Raw genomic sequence first — 26274 nt, forward strand, 5'->3', positions numbered from 1 at the left:
GTCGGCCCTTATTACACTCTTCTTAAAAGATTTGAAATAGAATAAGGATTGCAATGAGTTATCAGCGCTCCTTTTTTTTTTTTTTACTTGTCAGGAAGTCTTCATGTGAAATTACTTCTGAGAGAACGGAGAACAGAAGCAGCGTTCATCGCTGATTCAAGACGAGCGAGGTGATATGCTGAAAAAGGCAACAAATGAGAGAGGGAGTAGTGGAGGGCAGAAAAAGACAGATAGGCAAATAAAAAGATACACCTGACAACTCTCACACTTCGTTCCATTTTGCCAACATAGCTTAACACCTTGGTAATACTCTCCCCCACCACCACCACCAAACAGCTTGCTCCGTGAGCTGTCAGCCTCAAGTCTGTCCCTCTTCACACCCAGAAGCTATCCATCCTGACAGGCATGCACAAAGACAAACTAACACACAGACAGACATACATAATCACAAAAAAAATAAAATAAAAATACACAGGTATGTCTGTCATCACTGTTGGTGATGCACACACACCCACAATAAAAAAAACATGCAAACACACTCATAAGTCCATGTGAGGGGAAAGAATCCTATCAACTGTCCACCTACGGCTCAAGAAAGGCTGCAGCCTCACTTTGTGACACACACTCATACACACACTCGCGCAGGCTTGTCACTTTAACTGTGCTCACCCGCTGACGCTTTCATCTGATGGGGAAATTTTGCTGACAGTCTTCACCCTGTGTCCTCTGCATCAGTATACAAACAAATAGGTTGAAGCAAGTGGCAGTGTTCCATTATGGTTAGACAAAACCCTTCAGGGAACCAGTATTATGTTGAATTGAACTACTGGAATAAAACAATTTATCTCTGTAATAATGCTGTCATGCCAGCAGCAGCCAAGACTCCCCGCTTCACGATTAATAAGAGTTTAAAAGGAAGTAGTGGGACTTTTTGGTCCAGTAGACGTCGCCTTTTGAGCTGCCTGCATGAAACCAAAACAAACTGCTGTTTAGCGACACCTCCGCTAATCTGAAGCCTCCGCTCTCCTCCAGCGGCTCTCCTCCAGCGGCACACCTCCAACCCCTCTCCACTCACGTTTGCGCGAAGGAGTTATGAATTAGAACGCACCATAATTAAGCACCATTAAGCACAAGCGGCGGACAAAATTGTCTCGGCTCAAGATGATTGCCTGTGGTCTGCATTGTTGTGTTAGCAGGCTAATGTTAGCACACTGGTTAACTTATAGCTTCATATTGCACATAAATGAACACGGAATGACGGAGATCTAAACACACTGACTGACATCCAAATGAGGAGTGATAGTGTTATTCTTCTTTTCTCAAGTCCTTGACTAAAACAGCTTTATACACAAGGTCGTCCCGTTCATGTAGACATGATGTAAACACAGCTCCGACAACAACACAGCTAGTGGGAGTCATGCTTCTCACTCATTGTAGACAGTCATGACTCAGAGAGACATTCACAGAGGATACACTTGATTTATGTTGTATGTATGTGTAAAAAGTTGCACATTCTGCCTTAAAAAAGAAATAAAGAATTAAACAAACAACCAACCTGAATGAACAATCATTTTTGCTTTTTCTATTAAGTTGGCATCACCAGCCCTCTGACGGTTTCATTCAATGCCTTACAAGAATGACTTGTCTGCAACTGAATAAAACATCTTTAACTGAAATGAATCTGTTATTATCTCACTGTCATCACCGCTTTATAATCACCACTGACTGAACACAATGAACGAGCAGGAAGCATGAAAGTTTTTCTTTTTTTGTGTTTGATGAAACTAACTCGGATGGTTATTGTATCTGAAAATAAAAGAACACAAAGCCTTATCAATGGCAATATTGTCCCAGGGTATACAGTCAAACTGTGTTATCACACGGTATAATTAACACAATTATCTCTTCATGCACAGGTTATGGCTTTGTGTATTATCCCTCTAAGAAATCTGGATATGAATTTCACTATTAAACACATGATTGCTTTTATTCTGCAAGCCTGATTGTCTTTTTTTTCTACTATGTTTTTCAGATTGAAAAAAAAAACAAGACAGACATGAGCACGAAGTGACTGACAAAAAGGATGAATTGAGACTAGAAGTAAGAAGACAATTAAATAAAGATATGTAACAAAGTAAGATGCATATAGACTCCAGTTAAAAGAGAGAGCACAACATGTGTCCCTCATAAAGTGAGTTAAAAGCAGATCAGCCTGAAGGCTTGCTCAGTGTGAAGCGGCCAAGGCCTTGAGGACAAAGAATAAGGGAACGCTCTTTTCTTTAAGATTGTTTACTGTGTGTAAAGCTGCTAGATTGAGCATGAGATGCGCACTTGTGAATGCACAAAGGGTGAGTCGGATTCCGCTTAATGCATCAGGATCTGCATTGCACTGTTTGTCTTTGAGAGATCATTTGGAAATAAGCAGTAAGATACATGTGCGTGCAAAACAATGTATAAAAATAGACAAAAATGCAAAAAACAAATCTATGCATCTCAAGAAAGAAAAAGAAAAAAAAGAGAAAGTCAGTGTTGTTTTCATCTGTGAAAAACTGTAAAAAAAATAGATAGGACGCAGTAGACACAGATGGTTTGTGTTGCACAAGATGTTTTCTTGAAAGGGAATATGTAGCCTACTGCAATAACCTGCACTGAGCACAGAAAGATGTGTGGGTGGCCACTGAAAAACAGCGTTGTGATTATAATAGGCTATTCCCCGACTAAGGATTTGCAAAGTTGAGCCGGATTCTTCAGATTTCTGCTTATAGTGGACTGATAGTCCAGCGTTTTGTTGTTGTTTATTGATCCACATTGTCATTTGAGTTTAACCACAACATCAAACTGTTTGTCCTCTAGACTTGGAATAACTATTTTGCTCTATAATAGGACTTTATCCGTCGTTTTTCTTACTCATTAAGTCTGCATTAAGGTGACCTTATGACCATATTACACATGTCCAAAACAGCGGACACACGCAAACACCGACGGCCCAGTGTGCGCGCATCAGACCAACGACAAACAAACAACCACTTTTAACTCACCATTTGAAGATTTACTTAACTGTCCTGATCATATCAATCCACCAAACTGAGTCCCCACGATTTAAATCCAATAAGAGATGTAATCCAAACACTTTAGATCCATCACAATCCATGGAACTTTTCAAAAACTGCGCTATTCCGCTGACCTTCTGTTGACGCTTGTTAAGCAGCGTGTAACAGCCTATGAGAGTCAGCCATAAGAAAGGAGGTGCCGCCCCCTTTGTTATGACTGACATCTCTTTTAGCCAATGAAATTCTCTAAACATGGACACAGTATGCTGCTTCTATCAATACTATGGGGTGATTTCTTCATGCACACACTAAGGAGATTCATTTAAAGTAGGGGTGGTTTTCAGAACTTCTTTGAAAGTTTTAATAAGGTGACATCCATACCAAGATAGGCTATGAATGATAGGTCATGAATGATTTGGAGAAAACAGACAAATCGATGTAAAATCAGATATTAAACACCGCCATGTAGCTGGAACGGAATTCTCCCTGTGCTCGACTATGATGGCGCTTTCATGTTTTGTCGGACACATTGGAAAAACGAGTTGACAAGAGAGGATGGAATTTTCTCATTTTTTGGGGGGTTTGTAGACAGAATAGGGACACTTACTAGTGTTACATAACCAGGGTTAAGTGTATTTTGCTTAACATGTAACCTGGCTAGGTTCCCCTGTTTCCAGTTGTTAAGAAAAGCTAATCAACATCTATAAAATCCTCTCCTTTTATGTTCCTCATCTGATGGAACATTTACAGGAGCTAACTTAATGACAACTTGGCAATAACAGCCATATTCTAATGCTGAACTTAAGGGGCACACTCATCAGCCCAGTGACTCACCTCTCCATACTCCATCAAGCCAATTTTGCAGGAAGCAAACACACTGTACTGTTATCGTGGAAAAAAAAAAAGATAACATCAGGCTTCTGCCTCGCTGAAATTTGCCCATGCAATTTTCACATCATATCCTCCCCATAGCCCCGCCACAAGGTCCTTGCCGTTTTGGCAGGATTCTGAATTGTGGATGAACAGTTCATGAATGTCAATAATTCAGGGCATGACAAAAACTTCACAGCAGCTCTAACAAACTTCACAGCTCCTGTAAGATCATCTCTCATGGAATGAAAACTCCTGATAGTGGTCATTAATCATTCCAGTAATCACTAGACAGAAAACAAACAGAGGGAGTGCGCTGCTACTTCATTTATTTATTTATTTTTCTTCCTTCTGCCGTTCGCTTAATCACCTGTCATTCCTTTGAAAATTACATGCACAGGTTTTGCTTTTGTCTCTACTTCTTAAATCTATCTTGCTTTAACTCTAATCTCCATACTCTTGTGCACTTTCGCCATCGCTCACTTGTTCCGTCCACCCCCCTCAAATGCTCTCCATCTTGCCAGTGCATTGTGTCTTTGTTTAAGACTTGAGAAGCCACTGGCAGGTCATTTGAGTGAAAACAGAAACCTCTGTTTTGTAGACTGATATGCAACGGCTATGATTTATACCAAAGTAAGTACCTTCCACCCAGACGCTGGCCCTCTGGTGTCTATTTGTGTGCATCTCTGCTTCATTGTTTAGAGTTGGGCATTTTTTACAGGAATGGGACTAGCTTACTGGCTTGGTTTTAGCCTGGGCAGCTAAACCCATTTGGCGCTACTATGGACTGACAAGAATGGCCCTGTGAATGGTTGAGTAGATTATGGAGTGAATCCCTTGTGCTCTCCTCAGCGACTTCACATTACAGTGCTAATTCACACAAGCTCGGTGGCATTGCCCGTCCCCTGGATCGAGCCTGATTTGTATATAGTCAGCTGGGAGCTTGCCAATTCTTGCTTCACTCAACAGTGTGGCTTGGCAGATTGTTTTTGCCGTGTATTTACATTTGTTTGGCTGTCAACCAAGTTTGGTACGATTTAAGAATGAACAGGTAAGGACTGGGAAGGTCAGGGTTTTTGTTGTACTGCAATACGATATCACAAGAAATTACACACCAAAGTAGCAATTCCTCCTGCCCGTCTCATCCCTTGACTTTACTGTATATTGGTATTCTAGCTGACTGAGATTGTTAGATAGCTTAGACACATATCCCATATCCCTGGATCTCTTTCAGGGTTATTTTGTATTTAGCCTTCTAGTGGCTCGTCTCGCATGGCTGCACAAGCCTCTTGCTCAGCGCTGCGCCAGGAATCCATAAATCCACCCTGAGGATTGGGGCCTGTCAATTTGTGTTTTTTCCTGAGAATACAGATTCCTGCCCTTCATGTTTCTCCTCTATTCCTCAGCCATACAGTTGAGGGGGAGAAAATAGACAAAAAAAAAAAAAAGAAACGGATACAGAAAGTCAAATGTGTAAAAGACTAGGTCCAAGCAACTGAAATTGGTGCTATGTGTTGTAAAGAGGTCTGCAGTCTGGTGAAAGTGAAGCCATGATGGAGTTTGGTCTAAAGAGAGGTCCTCGGGTTTGATATAAGAAAGTGAAAGGGGGGGAGTGTAGGCCAGGGACTTGGGAAGGAACTAGAGACTGAAGTGAGGGTATTAAAATGCTGGAGGGGTAAGCAGGGAGCAGCAGGATGGAAACAGTCTGATGGGAGTGTATAGAGAAAAGAGTTCAGATAGAAGGGGAGCTCCAGTGTTAGAAAAAGAGTATGGAAAAGGTTAGAAGGGATGACTGAAAAAATAAATAAAAAAAGTAGTCAAGAAGTTAAAAAGTTTGCTCAAAATTGGAGATGAAAGCAGAGGAAAGACTGGTGACATGGTTATGACCCGGGGAGAGTGTTCGCTGTTTCCTTCCTGTCCAGGTTGATCTAATACAAAACAAGGTGTCTGTTTATGATGGATCTTCAGCGAGCAGGGTACCAAAAAAAAGCCAATGGTTTGACAGGAAAAGTGAAATACAAAGCACTTCCTGTTATCCATATGTACATATTGAGCCTTTGTGGTCTAATTCAAAAAAGTTCTTTACCCATTTAGAAGTGAATCATTCTCTCAAAGAGAGATTTGTTTTCACTGAGACACACATCATACCAATGCCTGTCAGTTAAGCTTCTATAGGAGCCACAGTTTCCTTTCTATAAATGGCCCTTTTACAGGCTTTAGACTGTGCCTGGCGTATTTAAACCACAGGAAATTTACACACAAAGGCTTTGATTAGAGCCTTCCTTCATGCTCACCCCCTGTTCCCAGACTGCTGTTTTCAAGTATTACATTGCGTTGCTTCCAAAAAGGCTCATATGGGATCATTTCAGATTCCCAGAGACATATATATATTCATTACCATGCAAATTAGTTTGGGAGTCGTTGACTTAAAGCATTCGCCATACTTCATTCCAGAGTCTGTAAATGCAATTAATGGGACCTCGTTCACAAGAAAGAGAATTGCCTGCGGATAATTGCCATTGTCGGGATCCTATTAAAAAGACCCCCGCCCATAAAACATTGCACTGAGAGGGAACCCTCGCCATCACGTCACTGCAACATAGGCCCTCATAATGGGATAATAAAACCTCTTTCATCTGCCATGAATAGAGCGATACTCACAACAAAGCGGCGCAGAATGATTTCCAACATGATTTCGGAGTGGAAGCCATTCAATTACATTTCTTGAACAATCTATGTAAATAGGCTACCTGCGGCGCCCGGCTGCGGCTAATGCCATGTGAAATCCTTCTTCGCAGGGATTGGGCGGAAGGGGACACATTGAGATTGGTGACAGCTATAAAGACACATACATGATTGGAAAAGGAAAAGTTAATCAAGCTGAATGGTTTGAATGCTATACAGTGTGCCAAAGTGAATTTCTATGAAAAAAAAAATGAAATGCTTCTAATTTCCATGTCATAGAATTAGCATTACTCAAAGCATGAGAATAGAAAGCAATGATGAAAAAAGGAGGCTAAATCTGGGGCAGCCAAGTCATTACCGTGGTGATAATCCATGATCCAACATGATATGGGGTCAGAGGCAGGTGACAGAGAAACAGCCCAGAGCAAACATGGAGTCATTGGCTGTATGATGTGTCTGCTCAAGATCAGTGAATCTTTGCCGTGTAGGGCAAACAGCATTCGTGCGTTCTTGTATTTCAACTGTTGGTTGGAAAGAAGACTTGAATCATTAAGGAGAACAAATGTGAAGCACAAAGCGACATTATCAACATGGATTCAACGTATATAGAATCCAGTTTGTTGTGTTCTTCTGGCAGATACAAATCCCCAAACTCTTTAACCAACAGCAATAATCAACCTCTAACAAGCTGAGTGTAGACGACTAAATATGCGCTGAATGTGATGAGATGAAGTCATCATCTTCAGATAAAATCTAATTTTGTTTCCTCAGGGTTTAGCAAGAGAAAAATACTGAGCCGAAAAAGAGCAATGTCTTTGGTTTTGTAACACTAAACCAAAATAATGTTGATATCCCTCTGCATTTGCTTTTAGCAATTTGAAGGTTTTAAGAAGTTCAACATTTTGGAGTATTGGCTTATTTGATTAATATCATGAGTCAGATGATTGGATTCCTACCACCTAAATGCCATTTGATTAAGTGTGACGTCAACTTATAAACACTTGATAAAATAAAGGGTTACTAAACTCCATGTGTCCTTTTCTATTCCTGATGTTTCAATGCTCTTAACACTAAGTACCGCATTCACCATTTCACACAAACATTCACACAGTGATAGCAGAGGCTGCCATTTAAGGGTTCCAATCTGCCTTCAGTGTGATTTGGCCATAGAGTCTTACTAAAGGACTCTTCAACATTTAAACTAGAGGGCTCAAATTGCCTATCTTCCATTATGCAGATGATTCGCTCCATCTCTGAGCCACACATTTTGTGAACGAATTGGGACCACAGAGTTTTACGAAATGTACAAATGTGCACATTATGTTGGTAAACAGTCTGTCCCTTTTATGAAGCTTCAACAGCTGACTGCTAGCTTGGCTCAGCAAAAGAATGGAAACATGGACAAACAGCTTGGTTGGCTCTGCCCTCAGGTAACAAAATCCATCTACCGGCACCTGTAAAGCTCAATCACTTATGTGTTTTAATTCGTTCAAAAGCCTACATTATGCAGATTTATATTTCACCGTTGGACAGAGACATTTTATGAACTTTTTTCTTTGTTACCCTTTTTTTTTTTTTTTTTACAAATTGGTCTGTATGGCGTTCGTCTTCTCTACTTAATTTTCTCTTGGATTTTGGGAAAAGTGCCAAGCCAGGTGGCAACACAAGCGAATCCACCTGTTATCCATTTGTAAACGACAGCAGAGAGATCAGTCTGGGGAACAGGTGGGTTACTCTGTTCCAACCATGTTGTTTACCTGGGATCAGCATTCTACCCTGCTGCTGGAAGGCATATATCCCTCAGCTCTGTTCCCATTAGTCAAATGGCTGTTAATTCGCTGCAGAATAAAACCCATGCTGCAAGGAGTTGCACTCTGGTCATCTCAAATGTGATGCAAGATCATGCAGCAATGAGGGTCAAGACACTTATCTTATGCCTGTAATCATCACTGCCATTATCATCATCTGTTGTGAAAAGAAAAAAATGGAATATGGATTATTTTCCACATGTGGGCGAAGATTCAGGAACAACCACCACACGTGCACATGCATTTATTTATTGCATGTGCCCATTCCCTGCGGGATCTCAGTTAATCAGAGATGTCAGCAGAAGGTCCTGGAATGGAACATACTCTGATTGTAGTCACACATCTCCATTAGTAGAGTGGATAATTACATCATATCATCACATCGTGTCATGCTGGATGTTCTGTCTGCGCCATTTGGGTTACGGCCATATGACAGAAAACGTTAACACAAGATTAAAGATTTGACAACATGATGTTTCATAAACACCGTGATGAATAATTTGACAGACATAATACATTTTCTATTTTTCACATATTGGAGCTGGATATTGAGCACTGAATGGAAAAATTGAATTATGGTATTTGGCCTCGTGAACCAACTGCATGCATCAGACATCAACGCAGAATGGTGCAAATCTATATGACACCAGTTTAGGTTTCAAACACACTGTATACGCTTTAGATGAAAACATACTTTACTCTGAAACAACAACAACATGGCATAAGACACCAGATATAGGGGCTCCCAATAGCCTAACTGTTACAATACAGGGACTGTAGTCCTCGTCACAGCGGCCGTGGGTTAGAATCCGACCATGGCCCTTTGCTGCGTGTCATCACCCTCTCTCTCCTCAACATTTCCTGTCTCTCTTCAGCTGTCCTATACAATAAAGGCTAAAAGACCCCAACAATATCACGACAAATCAATCAAAAAAATCTGTGGCACACTGAAAATAACTGCTCGCTCACAATGAAATACAGTAAAGTTGACTTCAGTGTGCCAAGGATTTCTAAAATGTTTTTTTCTTCTTCTGCTGAGTGAAGGTCTGAGATCTGAGTGAGGCGCTGGGATTGGGCTCACCATCTAAGAAGAATGCAGAAACACACATGTTGCACTATGGCATGTTTTTTTTTTCTCCACTGATTTTTCCACTCTGCTCAGATTGCATGAGTGAAGCATTCACACAGGCATGTTAGCATTGTCTATGTGATCACATTAGACACGCTGCCATGTTATTTACTGTAATTTAAGCGCAGCTGTACAGTCATTTAAATGCAGTCTTGACTCGTACTTTCGTTGAAGGAGAAATGGGATGAAGGGCAAATCTAGCATTGTCTTACTTCGTTAATTTCATTTTTTCTACTTCAACAAACAGAAGAAGCTCGTTATATAAAAAAAAAAGCCAATGACAAAGTATCTGTACTCTGACGCTCTTATATCATCCAGATAATATTTCCTTGAACCCCATAATTATAAGATATTTTTCGATGCCCGGGGCCAAAATTGAAATATTACTTTTATGCTGACGTGTTATCAGCATAGCAATTAACTTGCTGTTCAGCTCCAGTCTTAAGTCTGAGATCTATTCCTTCCGTCCTCTCAGTGCTGCAGTACCGTCTCCCAGATATACACGAAGCTGAAAAGGCTTCTGGTGTCTTCTTTCTCTTAATCCATGACAGTAAGAGAGAGCCTGCTGTGGCACCAATAAGAAGACTTTGTTCGCTTTAAATCACTGAGCTGCAAGCTAAGTTCAAAGCCCTCCTCGGTGGCCCAATAAAAGAAGAAGTAGTTTGTGTCTGGACGGATCAAAGGGAAGAAGCACAGAGAAAGGTCAGGCCTCAGAAGCTCCCACACTGAGAAGCTCAGTGCAGTGCAGGGAGCAAAAGAAGCTCCCCATCAGGTTTTCTATTACTGAACGGCTGCTGCTATAGGCTCATGCGAGATGATAAGTTATTTAACATGCCAGCCCTCATTCTTTTTTGGACAAAATAAATAAAAATCTAGTACTTACTAGCCAGGAACTTTGGCTAAAACACGTCCCTTCCCTGAGACCTCATGGATTAATTCATGTTTGAACATGTTGTAGACATTGGACGCGCCAAATGTAGCCGACCTTCTGCTCACATCCATTAACATTTTTAATAGGGAGATTTATGAGCATATATGCATTCTGTAGTTTCATCTTTGAAATCCTGGGCTGAAACGATTTTAAGTTAATTCTATAGAAGTAAGCTGGACATCTCAGAGTGCACAGCCACACTGGATTTGGCAACTGGTGGTGCTCCTGGGTATCTCAGGGAAATCTACTCAATTATTGTGGTTCCACAAAAAATGTGTTTCAGAAGCGTTGAAGGGCAGCTTGTCATGCTTGTTTTTGATGTAGCTACTGTATGAGCGCGTCAGGAAGACTGATTGAGGTTGGTGTTTTTATAAATGAAACACCTGGTACAGACTCACTATTACATGTCATAAAACCAAGAATCACAAATGTAGCCAAAGGTAAAAAACTAAAATGTATAAGACTGCTGCCGTTTAATTTAATCAGTCAAGCCTAATGGCTTCTGACATAGTCAACCAACCAATCATTCTAGCAATCTATATTTGTATAACCCCAATTCAATGTTATCTCAAGACACTTTACTAAAGAGCAGGTCTAGACCATATTCTTTGTTATAACTTTTACAAAGAACCAACATTCATCCACCATGAGCGCAGCTTAGCAACATTTAGCAAAGTAACAGTGGCAAGGAAAAAGTTCCTTTGAACAGGCAGAGCCAGACTCATGTTGAACAGCCATCTGCTGAAACTGTGTTGGTCTCAATGATGACACATGAAGAATGCCGTATGATCAGTTTGAGATGCTACATTTCTGAGACAAGCCCAATTGAAGTCCTCCCGACCATCCAGAGTACAAGGCGGGCACCGATATTTAACTATTTAAAATAGAACGCAGTGAGTTGCCTACACTTGGTGCCGTTTCTCAGGATATTCCATCACATTGTTTTGTATATTTAGACAAATATTTACACAAATGTGTCAATTTCTTCCTTCACCACTCTCCTTTTGTTTTAGGAAGGTTTTTTGTTGTAAAACATTTTGTAAAATCAAACATGATTATGGTGACTACTGTTGCTAATCATTTATTCACATGCGCACTATGCTAAACTTACACAACGAAACGAGCTTACCCACAGAGGTCATCCCGCGCCCTGACCAGCTGCGCCCAATTAACCAATCAGCAGCTTCTCACTAACAGTTGGGGAGGACATGACGTCTCTTATTTTGAAATCCCATTTTATATACTTCTCTCAATGCCATTGTGTTTAATCCCCTTACAATTGCAAATCTTTGAAAACATTTTGATGTTTATACAAACATATGTAAATAAATGAGGAAAGCCGGAAAGGAATCAAACACAGGTAATCTTGTTTTTCCCATGATGCTGTTTTTCTGTGACTTAAGGGACAGTAGTTATCTGACTAAAAACATTTGGGATTTCTGAGCTTGAATGATTATCATTTTTTGGCAATGCTCTGTTTATATAATTTAAAAAATAAAATAAAGGCAGTGATAGTCAGGCTTTGAAAATAACATTTTGGAAACCAGTTGTTTCCAAACAACAACAACAATAGAGCTCCCTTCATTCCTTGCTTATCTCTGCTCTTTATTAGTTACAGTTATTTTTCACTGCTTCACAAACACGTTTCCTATGTCTGGTCTCTGCTACAGAAGTCCTGCTCGAGCTTGCCGCTCAGATGGGGATCGTGCTTCTTCCAAAGTAATATGTTCACCTGATTCTTCAGAGCTGTTGCACATAGCAGCAGCTTATGGATGTTTCTCTTGTCAACCTCATCTACATTCTAACACACTGCTTAAAACTCCTCATTTACAACTCCAACAGAAGCCAGACCTCAGTGCTGAGCACCAGTGAACACGGAGAGTCAATAGAACCAATGTCACAATGTTGATTCATGTTGAGAGGGGAAAAAGATTTTTTATTAGACTGCACAGCCAACAATAAAAAAAAAAAGTGCCTCAGCCCGTATCTTTTGTTCAACTTTGAAGACTCTAAAGGGAAAACAGTACTCCAAAATATAAATATCCAAACTCAGTCTTCCTATGCTTTGTGTGCTTCATTCTGTTTGGAGTTTTAGAAATGTTACGTAAAAGTGACGGAGGGGGATCACATATGTAGGCCACAGCTTACCGATTTCATCCTAGCTGTAAGAAAATGTCTGCTTTTGTTATTGTGTGGCTGAGACAGACGGAGAAACCCTGAGTATATGGGCTTAATTATATCATTTGCATTTAAAGAATGTTTCTGATTCAGTGTGTGTGTGTAGTTTTGTGTGCTTCTGTAACTGTATGTGTAGAATGGAGGCTCTAGCTTTGCTGTACAGTATATACTGTTCTTCCTGAACTACAGTGAATTACCGTAAAACTTCAATTAAAAGCCCAACGTTTTATTTACGTCAGTCTATGAAATGACCCTGACTTTATTTGGGACAGACATCAATACGAGACGGTTCTTTCATTACTTTTCAAACTGAAACCCATGCACAGGAAAGACGAGGGAGAGAGAGACCCCTGTTCATATAATCACTAACAAGTGCTGTGCTGTCCTACAAAGCTGTGTAAACACACAATGTCTCCAGCATGTGTTACAGCATTAAAAGTTTGGCATGACAGATGAATTTTGTTTTTTTGTTTTTCATAGTTTCAACATTCTTTTCCACCTCAAGAGCCAGCACAAGCAGCAGAATGTTCCCTATCCCTCCTGTCACTCAAACTAGCATTTAATTGTCTTTAATGGACACATGAAGTTCTTCTTTGATTTTTTGTGTCTTGCTGCTTTTCCTCCTTATTTTTGATCTGCTAACTATTTCAACACTCAATGCATAGAGGCTTCTAATTAAGACCTGCCTTTATTTGCGCTGCAACACGAGGCTAGTAAAAGGGACGGGGTCTTGAATAGGGAGGGGCTTTTGTTTTAAGTTTTACCGTATTTCTTCTAACCTGTCACTAGACCTGAAGCCAGTTAGGCTTCTTAAGAAAGTCTGACGCTTCTTTTATACTTCCTTTCTAGATAATATGAATATATATATTGTGCGCTCAAACAGGCTGTTTGGAGATTTTCCCTTCATGACATCACAAAGGACAGTAACCCCTCCCCCAGGTGGGTGACACTCCCGCATCTAGGTGTTTTTTCTGCCCTCTGAGTCTGCCTTTACACCATAAACAATAAGGCACCGTTCGAGAAAACCTGAGCCACATCCATTCAAGAGAAGGGCGTGGGCAAGAACAAGCTTGCTTGCTTTTAAAGCTACAGACACAGAAACAGTCTGTTCTGAGCAGAGCTAAAATAGAGGGGTTCATAGGCATGATCAAATACAGGATCAGAGTGGATTATAAGATAGAAACTTCATAGACATATTATGAGGAGCTCTGAGGCTCATTTAAACTTGTTGAATAGGAGGATAATATGTGACCTTTAAAACAGGTATTTCCTTGCCACTGTTGCCAAGTCTATGCTCACAGTGAATTTGTGTTGGGTCTGTGTTAATAATATAACAAAGAGTGCGATCTAGTCCTGGTGTTTTTATAAAGTGAGATAACGTTTGTTGTAAATTGATGCTATATACATAAAAACTGTTTGAATAATTGGTTTTCAATGAAACATCTCTCCCACAGGGGCTGTTACTGACTGTCTTCATTGTCTCCATTGCTTTTGAGTATATTCTGTAAATGGAAATGCAGACAACAAATGAAGGCAGAATAAAGACATGACAACTGGAGGTACTTTTTTTTTTTTCAAAATGAAAAAAAGGTAAAATGTCCAGAGTTACTCACAAAAGTGAAGGAATAAAGCAATAACATGTCGATTAGGAGTGTTTTAAGGACTGACTGAGACACAAACAGCAATAAACTATTTTAGTACACCCACTGTGGTTACCCTCTGATTTACAAGAGCACCAGTCTAGTGCACATTACTACAGCAAGGCTTAGCAGGGGTAACTTGGAATCTCTATAAAGGAACTTGTTGGATGAGTTATCACAGCTGTAAGACCACCTCTTTCAACTCCAGAATAAAAGAGCAAGCTTTTCTGGCTTGAATATTGAGTTATTCGTGGTTATTTGTTCCCCTGAGGACCACAAAATAGTGTGGGCACATAGACTTTGGGGTTTAGTATGCATGGCGGGGTGTGTTGAGGTGAACGCACAGAAGCCTCCAGAGTCTCGCTGCCAGCACACAGAGCCAGCTCCAGCTTGACAGGAGCAGCTCTCAGTGGCGCTGTCCATGGTGCTGGGGATCAGGCCCTGGTGCTGTCTGTGGTACCATTTCTCTTTTGTACTGTCTATATATGGGCTGTGACTAGTGCTGTCCATGGTGCTGAAAATGTATCGCTTACTGCACTGTCTATTAAGCTTTTAGTCACCGGCGCTGTCCATGGTACCAAATCTCTATTGTGCTCAGGGAAACAGGCACAGAGACAAGACAAAGGGCAGTAGAGCAATGCAAATTTACTCCATTACAAGTCAACAACCTTTTAATACAATTAGAAAATAATAACTTCACAAAAACCTGCAAAAGGGATTATTCTCCACTTGGAGGCAGCAGAGAGGAGTTATACTATAGGGGCGGCAGTAGCTCTGTCTGCAGGGACTTGGGTTGGGAACCAGAGGGTTGCCGGTTCAAGTCCCGGTGTAGACCAAATCTGGAAATTGGTGGGGTAGCTGGAGCAGTGCCAGGGTACCCTTGAGCCCACCCAACCCCCAGCCCAGGAGCGCTGACCGCAGCCCCCTCACCTTGACATCTATCCATTAATGCATGTCCATAGGATCCTGTTTTTGCACGTGTATATTTAAGCCTGTGTGTGTTGCATGTCTCAATAACAGAGTGTGACCACCTTGGGATTAATTAATATATCTCATTTTTAATTTATTAAGTCAGTATGGTAAACTCGTTTGCAAGCACTATTTTTTTTTTTACTTTTAATTTAGGGTCATCAAAGGCAACAAGGCATATACAGCAGGTGTGTAGTTTCTGGCAAACTATTGCATGTAATACAGAAATTCATTCCTTTTAAGCTCTGTTCTTGGTCTCCACCAGCTCTTGATGAAAACACTTAGCTTTTTGGCACCCGAATGTTCCCATATGTTCATAAACTAGCTGCTAACTGGGCCGTTTGGGGCTGAGCAGGAAGTGCATTGTGAACTTTTTATTTTCATTTTTGTTACTGTGAACCAAAAAGTAAAGTTGCAGACTCGACAACTGAACAATGCGCTGCAGCTGCTATAGGTCATAGTGTTTGACATGTAAATATAAAAAATGTGCTGCATTAAGTAAAGCACATTAACAGTAGCCCTTGTCCATAATGACTCAAAAAGTAATCATGGGTCTTAATCAGAGATGTGTGCGTTGTAGCTTTGAAATATATGAGCGCTTTATTTCACAACTTCTTTTTACTGTTTGGTTAGTCTACCTATAATGCCTCATTTTCATCCTACATTGTGGCACACATTAACATTTTTGTTAAATCTGTAAAAACATAACTAAAGCTTTCAGATAAATTCTTTATTTCTTTTAGCAATGTGTTCCTTATATTCCAATAATAGAGAGAGATATATTTTCTGTAAAATAGTCTCAGCAATTAGAATTATAGATCAGAAGTAAAGGTTAGGAAGACATTCAAAAATGTAAAAAAAAATAAAATAAAGTTTTTAATCTTTGCATTCAATATAAACAATGATTTATATAATGTGTATTCCTTTTGTTGTGATATATGCACTTAAAAGAGAGACACGCATTCCATAATTGTGAAACTACAATGGCTGCAAAATCCAACAAAGCATAATACACAATAAGCTAAATGATGCATTGCTGAGGAAAATGTAAACCTTTCTAGCAAATCCAGACAGGATTTAAAAATAGATGCCCATTTCATACATTACGAGCAGTGTTTCAGGCTGATATATTGATGCAGAGTGATTCATTCTGTGTACAGCAGAGAGCTGCTGTGAAATTACTGTAAACCGCGACCTCAAGTGGCAAATTACCGACGCAATATCGATTAAGTGAATATTTCACTTTCCACAAAATCACTTGGGAGTCGCACAGTGCGCACTTTTCGGTTCGCTCATATATCCCTCAGTCTCTCTCTCTCCCTCTCGTCCCATCCATTCTCCTTCCTTCGTTTCCTCCTGAAAGCATGCTGGGAGCTTCATCTACCTCGCGCCCAAACTGAAAGCCGAAAGGACTTTTTTTTCTTTTTTTTTTTCACCCTTTTACGACCGACTCTTCTCCACCCATCCAGACGTTTACTCCTCGGATTTAATCGGACCCTGTCTATTTTTCAACCCGGTTGGCTATGCTACCAGTGTGAGGCTGAAGAAAAATCGGAGAAAGCTACCACAGGTGAAAGGAGGCTTTACGACGCTGCGGTATAGATGATTGAACACTTGGAGCAGTAACTCAGCGCAGGTACCCGCGCACCGCTCTTCATCATACTGAAATTCAGGACGAAATCTGTGGTGAACACACTTTGGGATAACTAAAAAGGACGTCCACTAACTTGTTTATCTAAACAGATATAAAGGCACTGCTTTGTTTCCCAAGTGGGGATTCCTGAGGAAGATGTGACCTTTTCTTTTGCGCACAAGAAATCCGAAGGAGCATATATCACTGCTTTTCCATCAGTTGCTCGATCTTGACATGTCTTTCTGTAGGATTACACGCGGAGATATGAGCATTGAGAGAATCCGAGCTGGATTGTGAGATCAGCCCTCTAGCTTTGCTTTTTTTTTATTTTTTTCCCCCCCTTCGGAGAATAAGTGCTCTGTTCGTTCAATGGCTTCAGTGTCAAGGTTGCCAAGACGCAAAGATGCCAGCCGCTGGCCGAGAATGTCGTCAACTTTCTGGGCTGTGGTGCTTCTGACAGCGCTGCTGGTTCTCTACTGCGGTAAGTCCATGCACTCGGTTTTTTTTTTTTTTTTTTTTTAAGAAGGCACATATCGGGCTTGTGCGCAGCGGGTGACCGTGTCATGTAGGAAGGCTATGCATTGACAACGTAATGATCAGACTTCTATCGACTAACGTTATGAGCGCATCGATTATACAAGCTGCCAACGTGTCATTTGTCCCCTTTCCCTTCGCAGTAATTGAGAAAGACGCATGGCACTCATAGCTGCCTGCACACACAAACAACCAAAACCCACGTAGTCTCTTCTGCTCTATGTCATTCAAACAGAGACAGGCATGAGTACACTCAGATAGAGCTTAGAGAAAAAGAAAATGCTTTTATGGTCCGGTGGAAACACTTTCTTGTAACAGGAGGTTGAACTCAAGTGTCCCAGAGGCCTCGTTAAGTCTCCTGTGACTCCCTTTAATCCTCTCTCTCGCTCTCTCTCTCTCTCTCTCTCTCTCTCTCTCTTTCTCTCTCTCACACACACACACACAAACACACACACACACACACACATATCTGTCTTCAGGATGTGTAACTGTCAGACTGACTTCCTGAGGTCAAACAGTCATGCATCAGACTTATTGTCTCTGGACTAAGTGCTCATCTAAGACGATATGAAGAAATTACAGGCACGATCATGCTGTTTAAAAAACAGACTTTTTCAATTATGAAAGAGATGAAACAATAAGACTTCTGGCTATTCCCTGAGAGTCTCTTACTGGGCAAATGTATGCAAGCTTACACACATACACACTAACACTGCCCACGATCCAGCTTTCTCTCAGACATTTTTCCCTGGCATAGAGTGCCTTTTCATTTCTTGTGCCTTAGCTCCCCTCACACCTTTGATATTGTCTCACTTGGTCTCTCTATCTTCAACGACATCTGACTCGCTTATACCCTTTAGAAATGCAGCTGGCACACTGTGCTCCAGTCTGCTGTGTGTAAAAAAAGAAAGAAAGAAAAGAAAACGGGGGCTATGTGCAAAGCCCTTTCTTTCATTTTAAGCCGTGCTAATGATTAATATTAACATCCTGTCTCCCAGAATGTAATCTAGAAACTCTGGAAAAATTTCCAAATTTGTTCTTCGCGTTCTCATTTTCTTGCTTTAACGGACAGCAGATTGAGTTTGCTTTGTAATCACACAGGCCTCAGGTTAATCAATGGCGGGGCCGAGGGGTGTTCGGTTTGTATGACGGAAAGCGTCTGGATCGTGGGGGTCTTTTTCTTCTTTTATGGCGCCTTCGGCCATGTCCATTGATCTTCTACTTGTGTCCAATCAATGGTGCTTGGATGCTTGTTTCAGTCAGCATTATTTGAGCCCCCTAAGGACCTCGACCTCCTACCACAAAGCACCTCACGCCTTCTGGAACTTAATAACCGGAGCAATACGGGATTCTTTGATTTCTTGAGGTTTTTCTTTTCTCTTCACCCAATACTGCCCAGAATTGTTTGATCCCTTTACTTTGACATGCTATTCTTCTCATACTAAGGCTGAAATCACTCTCATTCTTGGAGAGTAATATCATAACTGTAGCAAAATGAAAGAACAATCGTGAACTCCTGATATTTATATATTGAACTGGAGAGCCCTTTGACTTTTTCTTCTTGGCTCCTCTTTCTTTTCTTTCTTTTTTTTCCCTTGAAGCTTTTCTGTTTTCTCTTAGCATGTGTTCTTTTCAATGATAAGTCCTCTGTCATCTGAACATTCGGCTCAGAGACATTTTCTGCTTTCTTCATTTAGCTTGTCTTTCTTCATTTAGCTTGTCTTTCTTCATTTCTACATCCATTGTATTTGACCTTGCTCATTTGTGCCGTTTTTCTGTTTTGTCCTTTTTTATATTTATCTCACACTCACCTCTGCTTTATTCTTCGTCCTTCATTGTCCCGGTTCAGCTTCCTGTTCTAGTTCGTTTTCGCTTTGTAGCACTTTTTTTTCTTCTCCTGCCTGTTCCCACTTCTCTCACATCCTATTATGTTAGGCTCTATCTTCTAAAAAAAAATGTTATTATGTGTTATTCTAGCTCAGGTCCATGCTCTCACCGCAAAATTTTATCCTCACTTGCATCTCTTGTCCTCTCCCCCGTTCCACTGCTGACCTGCTCTTTTCTCGTCTCCTTCAAAATTGCTTTGATTTTTTGCTTTTTAAAAGCACAGTCATTTCAAGTCTAGAAGATTACGCCCAGAAATGTCAAAATAGTTTGAGGTGCCTGCCAATGCCAATGAAACATTTTCTAGGTTTCAAGGTGATGTAACCAACTGTCTGTTTTTTTTTTTTCAATCTTCAATATTGACATGAAACAGATGCCAAATAGTTTATTTGTTTTATTGGTCCACTAATTGATTATCTGTAGCAGTTCTACATCATTTCACTGCATTGCTACTTACAATATCATTAAATTAATCTTTACCTTTTTAAACTAATCATAGTGAAGTGTATATATTCTAATGTGTACTGAATCTACAGAGTTTACCTGTCTATTTTGTCTTTACTAGAGCGCGACCGATTTATCGGCCGGCCGATGATATAGGCCGCTAGTAGCATATTCAGTGACTATCAGTTTCAGCTAATTTTATCACCGATATGTGCCGATATTACTAGATTTATTCACCAGTCAAATATCATTTCATTAGAGATTCGTTGTATTACACAAGCAATTCCGTTTCACCAGCAGAGGGCGCTATATGGATTAAAACAAGCATGATCACAGGCGCTAAAAAGAATTTTAAACATAAAAATGACATTTTTGTTATACCTTTACAAAAAGGCATACAAGAGTGTCAAGCTGTACATGCACAATTACTTTCCAGTTAAGTGACCATCTTGTCTTTGTTATACTGTATATCTTTTCCACAAGTGTTTGATACCTACATTTGAGGGATCAATGCAATAAATGTGTATATATCTATCTCTACAGATCCAACATAGATCTAAAAAAGATATTGGCTGATATCGGAATTTGAATTTCTTTTTCCTCTCTAATGTCGTTATCGGCCCTCAAAAAAATCCCATATTGGTCAGTCTCTAGGCTAAACTCTGTATTAATAGACTGGAATTTTAAGCAGATAGTTTGTGTTAGGAACAAAATCATTCAGTATGAATTTTTGGTGACTGTGACTGACATATAGGATCATATGCTGCATTTCCTTTGAGCATTATACCCTTATATGCTTTTGCAGGCATATCCTGCAGTGTGTGAATGAGTGTTAATGTATTAGCTGACAAGGATTCTTGCTGAGCCTCACCTATAGTGTATAAATGAGAGTGAGTGGGAATGACAAAAGTAGTGTAGAGCGTACACTTTGAGTGTTCCAAAGACTATATATGGGCCTTTGTTTGCCAGATATCTACATGCATGGCATGAACTATTCACGTTTGAACCATCGGCAATTCTGCTTTGCAGTGCTGCTGTGTTTTGGAGCACATCAGTGTGTGAGTGTGTGTTGGGGGCTCTGTGATTATGGCTATGACTAATATGGTGCCTGTCACCTAGAATCAACATCCAACTTCACACAATCTGCCGTCCTCATTCAGGGCCCTTCTGAGTGGGAGCGATCGAAAAGGAGAGAGAGGGAGAGAGAGGAAAGTGGTGGAGGGAGGGATGGAAGTAGAGGCATTACAGGAGGTGAGAGCAGGGGGTGGCTTGATATCCTCACTAATGCCTCGATAAGAAAGGAAAAAAAGGAGAAGTGTCGAGATGGAAGTAAGGAGGCAAGAAGGAGGAAGGGAATAGAGAGGAAGGATTGAAGAAGAGAGGAAAGAGGAGAAGATAGAAAAAAGAGTAGGAGATGAGTTGAGGAAAGAGAAGCTCTTCTGAGGGGGAGAAAGACGGAGTGAGAGGCGGAAGAAACTGTAATAAACCAGAAAGGAAACATAAAAGCCGAGATAAGGAGAGTTGCGTCAAAAAGAATATTGCATCAGCCCAACAATTTAAATGCTCATAGTGGTTGGAAACTCTAATCTCATGAGAATGCTTCAATGCCCAATGATTACATTTTAAAAAAAGAAGAAAATAATTAAAATAAAAGCATTGCCTTGTGTGCACTAGCTCCCTCCACTGGAAGCTGTCGGCCATGTTTGCAGATGGTGTGCCATTATGTATTCACAAGGCTGTAGCCCTGCATGTGAGCTCAAGGGAAGATAGAGCCACAAGGCTAGCTAATCAGTATGCTAATCTGAGCTTTGGAGAGCTAAGGAATGGAGCCACTGCTTGTGGTCCTGGTCTGATCTGCAAGCAGAGGGAAAGAGGAGGAGATCAGGGAAGATAGAGTAACACGCAGGGAAGGGGGAAAGGGAAAGGAAGAGGTGTAGGAAGAACGAAATAAAGATAGTGTGTCTTTCTTTAAGCGTGTGGTGATTGCTGACTCATCTGAGCCCTCAATGTAATCTTCTGTGCCTCTACGTGAACAGACAGATCCTAGCACTGAGGGCCAAACACATACATTAAATGTATTCATCAAAGCAGAGATTACATAGATCCACAAACAGGAAGTTCAGGGTCATACAGAAAAAAATGCAAACACTCATGACCTATTTGCACATGCATGATGATCCACACGGCAAGGGTGCAGATTTAAAGACTGCAGAAAGGTCGGGTATTCACATGCATGAACACACATTCCGCTGCTGTCAGGGACAAAAAGCTCTCCCCTGCTGCTCAGAGGACATTCCCATCAGATCAGCCCCTTTTCTCAGCAAAAACCTCCTGTGTTTCCTTTCCGCCTGTTTGTTTATGACTTGCTGTTATTCTTGCGTCTGAATCGATGGAATGTCGACTGCGCTGGAAACACTAGCTTGGGGGCATCCATGGAGAAAAGATGGTGTGATGTCACCTTGTCACCCACAGGAGTTCAAAACACATGATCACACGTAGGTGGTGATATGATGAGGCTCGAATCAGCTCACGTGAACACAAACACACAAACACACTTTTGGAGATGTCTGACTCACCAGTCGACAGAATGGGACTCGACTGACCTCAAAGGAAAAAAAAAAAAAAAAAAAAAGCAAGAACTTGTGGGTGAGCGCGTGGACATTTTTGAATATCTTATCTTATTTTCAGCATAGCCTCGAGCGTCTTCCTCAGCAGGGAGGGACACAGAGAGGAACGCCACTATCAGGAAACAACAGAAACGGCTGCTGATGGCCCGGGGAAGTAAATTCATAAAGGGAGTCAACTTGTTGAGTTTTCCACAAGGAAAGAAAAAAAAAAAGAGGCACATTACGGAACCCCGGAAATGGGGCCAGAGTCTGCATACATATTTGAAGATGGCTTTGCAAAATTAAAAGACCATGATGAATGATTTGAAAGGGGGGGGGGAGGGGGATGTTGTCACACAATGAACTTGTCACAAATTGAATGCGTCCAGTTTTGTAAGACAGGGAAGGAATATTAAAAGAGTTTTGTGACGTATTAAATATTAAGCAGCATTGGGATCTTTTTCAGTGTGTGCAGGGACCCATTGACATTGAATGGGAGATGGCAGAATGGCCACAGGCGGTGTGCTTTCTTTGCAGCCTGCACTCACTTCAACTCGTTGCTGCTTTCTGTTGTCTGGCGATGGGTGAATAGAGCATTTTAGAATTAGGGAATGCCTATTGATAGAGATCTTAAGGCATATGAAAACTGCCCAAGGCACTCTCTGTGAGGCAAAGGGCATCCGTCAACCAGTTCAGAATGTGTTGATGTTTCCACATTTGGACTGTGAAAAGGCAAGAATATAAAACCAGGGTCTTTATTTCTTTCTTTCTTTCTTTACAACACCACTGTGCCTCTAAATGGCTCATTCCAATTTTTTTTTTAACTCCCCAACAGCTCAGAAGAAGGGTCAAAAGTGATGAAACAAATGAAATGTTACAGTTTGTTTTTTTGACCATCCCTTTAGCTATTTTCATTCACCTTTTGAAGCGTAACAAGTTCCACTTTCTGTGTTTAAGTTAATTTTGTAACCTTAAATCTACTGAAATTTCAATATTTACTTTCAAAATAAAAGCAGTTTTTTTTTTATTTAAACAGGAAGTAAAATACCATTAAGTTTAAGCCAGTTAAAAAATACAAAACACAAGCACAACAGAACTGTTCTGAAATGAAAAACAAACAAGAATTTGCTCTGTGAAAATGTTGATTCAGCATAACACGTCCTTTTAATATATATTTGCATTTTGACAATTTGGGTTATGTGCCAAGCTGCTTATATAATTATCAATTATTAGTATGCTAGCTAGATAAACTATGGTAAATGTCAATTACAGACAGGTGCAAAGTAGCATTAGCCTTTAGCTCAAAGCGATTATTTACCAGGTTCAGTCTCACAGAGCTGCTAGCGTGGCTGTACTGTAGGCCCTTATTCAGATATCAACCAGTTTAACTGGAATTAAAAAGCTCCTATGCATTCTCCAGAAAAAACTTAAAAATACATTTTCTATTTGCATCAAAACATAATAGTCAAAGACAATTATTGAGAAATACATTGGAGATTGTTCTCTGCAGCCTCCGACTAAATCAATGAATCCTGGCCTTTTACTTTACAAGCCTAATACCCCCAACACTCATAACTGCAGGTATGCAATCAATTACAACCTCAGTGCTTCTCGTTTCAATGTTAAGACTGTGTGTCTGCCTGTCCCTTGTTAAAACTATTGATTTGGGTAAACAAACAAAGAAAAAATAGCTCAATAAAAGATAGATGAAATGCTAAGTGTACACACGTCGTGGCGATCCTATACACACACACATTTCATGTCAAGATACAGTTGACATGTGAGGATCGTCTATTTTCCTTTCAGCTATTTTAATTCAGACAAGTCAGCATCATGCCTGTCTTTGTGATTTTTGCGACTACAGCTACATCTATAGCGAAACAGCTGCTCCATAGCCTCAGCACAGTTAACGGCTACAACAGTTGGTGCACTTGTTTACATTGAGATGCAGTTAAAGTCGCATTAAAGCCACTTTTTCTGTCTCATTGATTCTATTTTCCTCCTCAGAAACCCTCCACTGCAGTTTTTCGTTTTCCCCTTCCTGTAACTGTTTTTTTTTTGTTTTTTTACCTCCACGTTTAATTCACCAGCCCTATGAAAGAGAACATGGATGCCTCAATAGCATGCTAATACGCCGTGACATTTACTTAATGTGAAAACAAACTGAAGTGTTTGGATTTTTGCAGTCGGGCAAATTATCACCATATCTACCTCCATGGATAATTGCACCTTAAATGTTGCGTTTCTCATGGTGAATTAATTTGTTGTCAATGTGACTTTAATTACCATAACAACAGCATTTATAGTGTTTGCATACCATTTTGTGAGAAGAGGTCTGCCTGGGAGGCTCAACAGGTTACAATCAAAGAAAGGCATTGTTTGTTTATGGCAGATTTGGTGTCATCATGGCATGCACTTTTATATGCTGATTGGTAAGTACAAACACAGAAGTTAAGTTTCATGAGCTTCAGTTGGGGCCTGTGACAATGAAAAAGTGATTAATGGTAATTTTTTGAAAGCATTCCTGTAAATTGCGGGGGATGGCTTAATTGGGTCGGAATCTGGACAAAGTCTTGCGGTGTGCTCCCGCCTCAAGAGGATTCATAGATGTACACTTGTGCTTGTTTCGCCTAGGGCCAGTAAGCCCATTCAGAGGGAGATGCTAAAGCTACTTCCCCCTTTATTACTGCAAAAAGCAATTGCTTGGAAGAAAATGCCAGAATGGTGCTTTGAATTCCTAGAGGGGCCCATCACTGAGACGCGGCCCACAGAGCTGAGACAGCTAGCATCTGGAGCAAAGACGTGGTGGTAAAGTGGAGAGAGAACACAAGGGGGAGGAGGGAGGGAGGTGGAGGACAGGGGAAGAGAGACAGACAGATCGCACGAGGGAGGTAGAGAAACGGTGAGTGCGAGATGGAGAAAGGGGTTGACGAGGGAGCAGGCAGAAAGAGCTTGAGAGGATAAAAAAAAATAAAAAGAACCACGCAGGCAATGAGACAAAAGACAGACAGACGAGAACACTCAGACAGGCCACCAATTGACAGTCGGACGGGGAATAAAGTCAGCTAACACAATGAAGCAGTCGGCAGACCGACTCGCCGTGGAGTAGCCGAGAGGCTCTCAGAAGTAGAAACAAATATTACATTAGAAGAGACAGAAGCCATTTGTCACAGTGGGAGACCTGAGAGGTAGTTAAGCTGCAGAATATAGGGATCCATGGTCTGGTTGATTCATGTCGCCACGAGCAGGAAATTGTGCTGAAGTCAACTCTGTTCAATCAATTGTCTGGTGTCCTCCAACGACTCCTGCACTTAACAAGATAAAACCAGCATAAAGTTTCACCAGCTCAACTCTCAAGAACTTGTTATGGGGGCCTTGAGGGCCTCCCTCATTCCCTCTCACAATCCTTTCATCCGTTCTTCTCTCCCCTTCCGCTAGCTTGTCAGCTGCACCACCTCCGCATCAAGGTCCGATGACATACATGCTGACAGCCGGGATTCAATGTTAATGTTTCAGGAAGATAAATCTGCTGGACATTTATTGCCTAAATGACAGCTGCACTCTGTTTGCACTCATGGCAGGGATGGTCAGGATTCTGAAACCATTTCGAGTATTAGGAAAGATGGCCAGTCAGCCAGTCACCTGGTCATTTATTCAGTTTGCTGTTGGCTTAGTGCCACAAGGTGCATTACCTGGCCCACAATTAGAAAAGCACTCCTTCACATGAAAGCCATAGAAGTTCATAACAACAAAAGCATCCACTTCCATGCATTCTTTCTCTCTCTATTTCTGAGTTTCTTTCATTCTGCCATTTCTTTCCACCTCTTTCTCCCAAAGCTCCAGACACGATCCGTGATTGATATGGAAATAACAATGTGCTCGCCCTCATTTATCTTCTACTGCCACTTGTTGC

The 26274-nt window shown here is 40.8% G+C and overlaps 1 protein-coding gene across 3 annotated transcripts in view; it reads left to right on the plus strand.

Moving 5' to 3' along the window:
- Nucleotides 1-16516: 16516 nt before the first annotated feature.
- The window catches only part of tafa5a (TAFA chemokine like family member 5a), a 151543-nt gene continuing 141785 nt past the window's right edge, over nt 16517-26274 (plus strand). For all 3 annotated transcript variants that reach the window (XM_020652509.2, XM_065951475.1, XM_065951474.1), the window contains exon 1: nt 16517-17374. In XM_020652509.2, coding sequence (XP_020508165.1) covers nt 17263-17374 — 112 coding nt within the window. In that variant the 5' untranslated portion in view covers nt 16517-17262. The remainder of the gene's footprint in view (nt 17375-26274) is intronic.

This window comes from Labrus bergylta, chromosome 23 (assembly GCF_963930695.1).
Source record: "Labrus bergylta chromosome 23, fLabBer1.1, whole genome shotgun sequence".
In the NCBI taxonomy this organism is placed as follows: domain Eukaryota; kingdom Metazoa; phylum Chordata; class Actinopteri; order Labriformes; family Labridae; genus Labrus; species Labrus bergylta.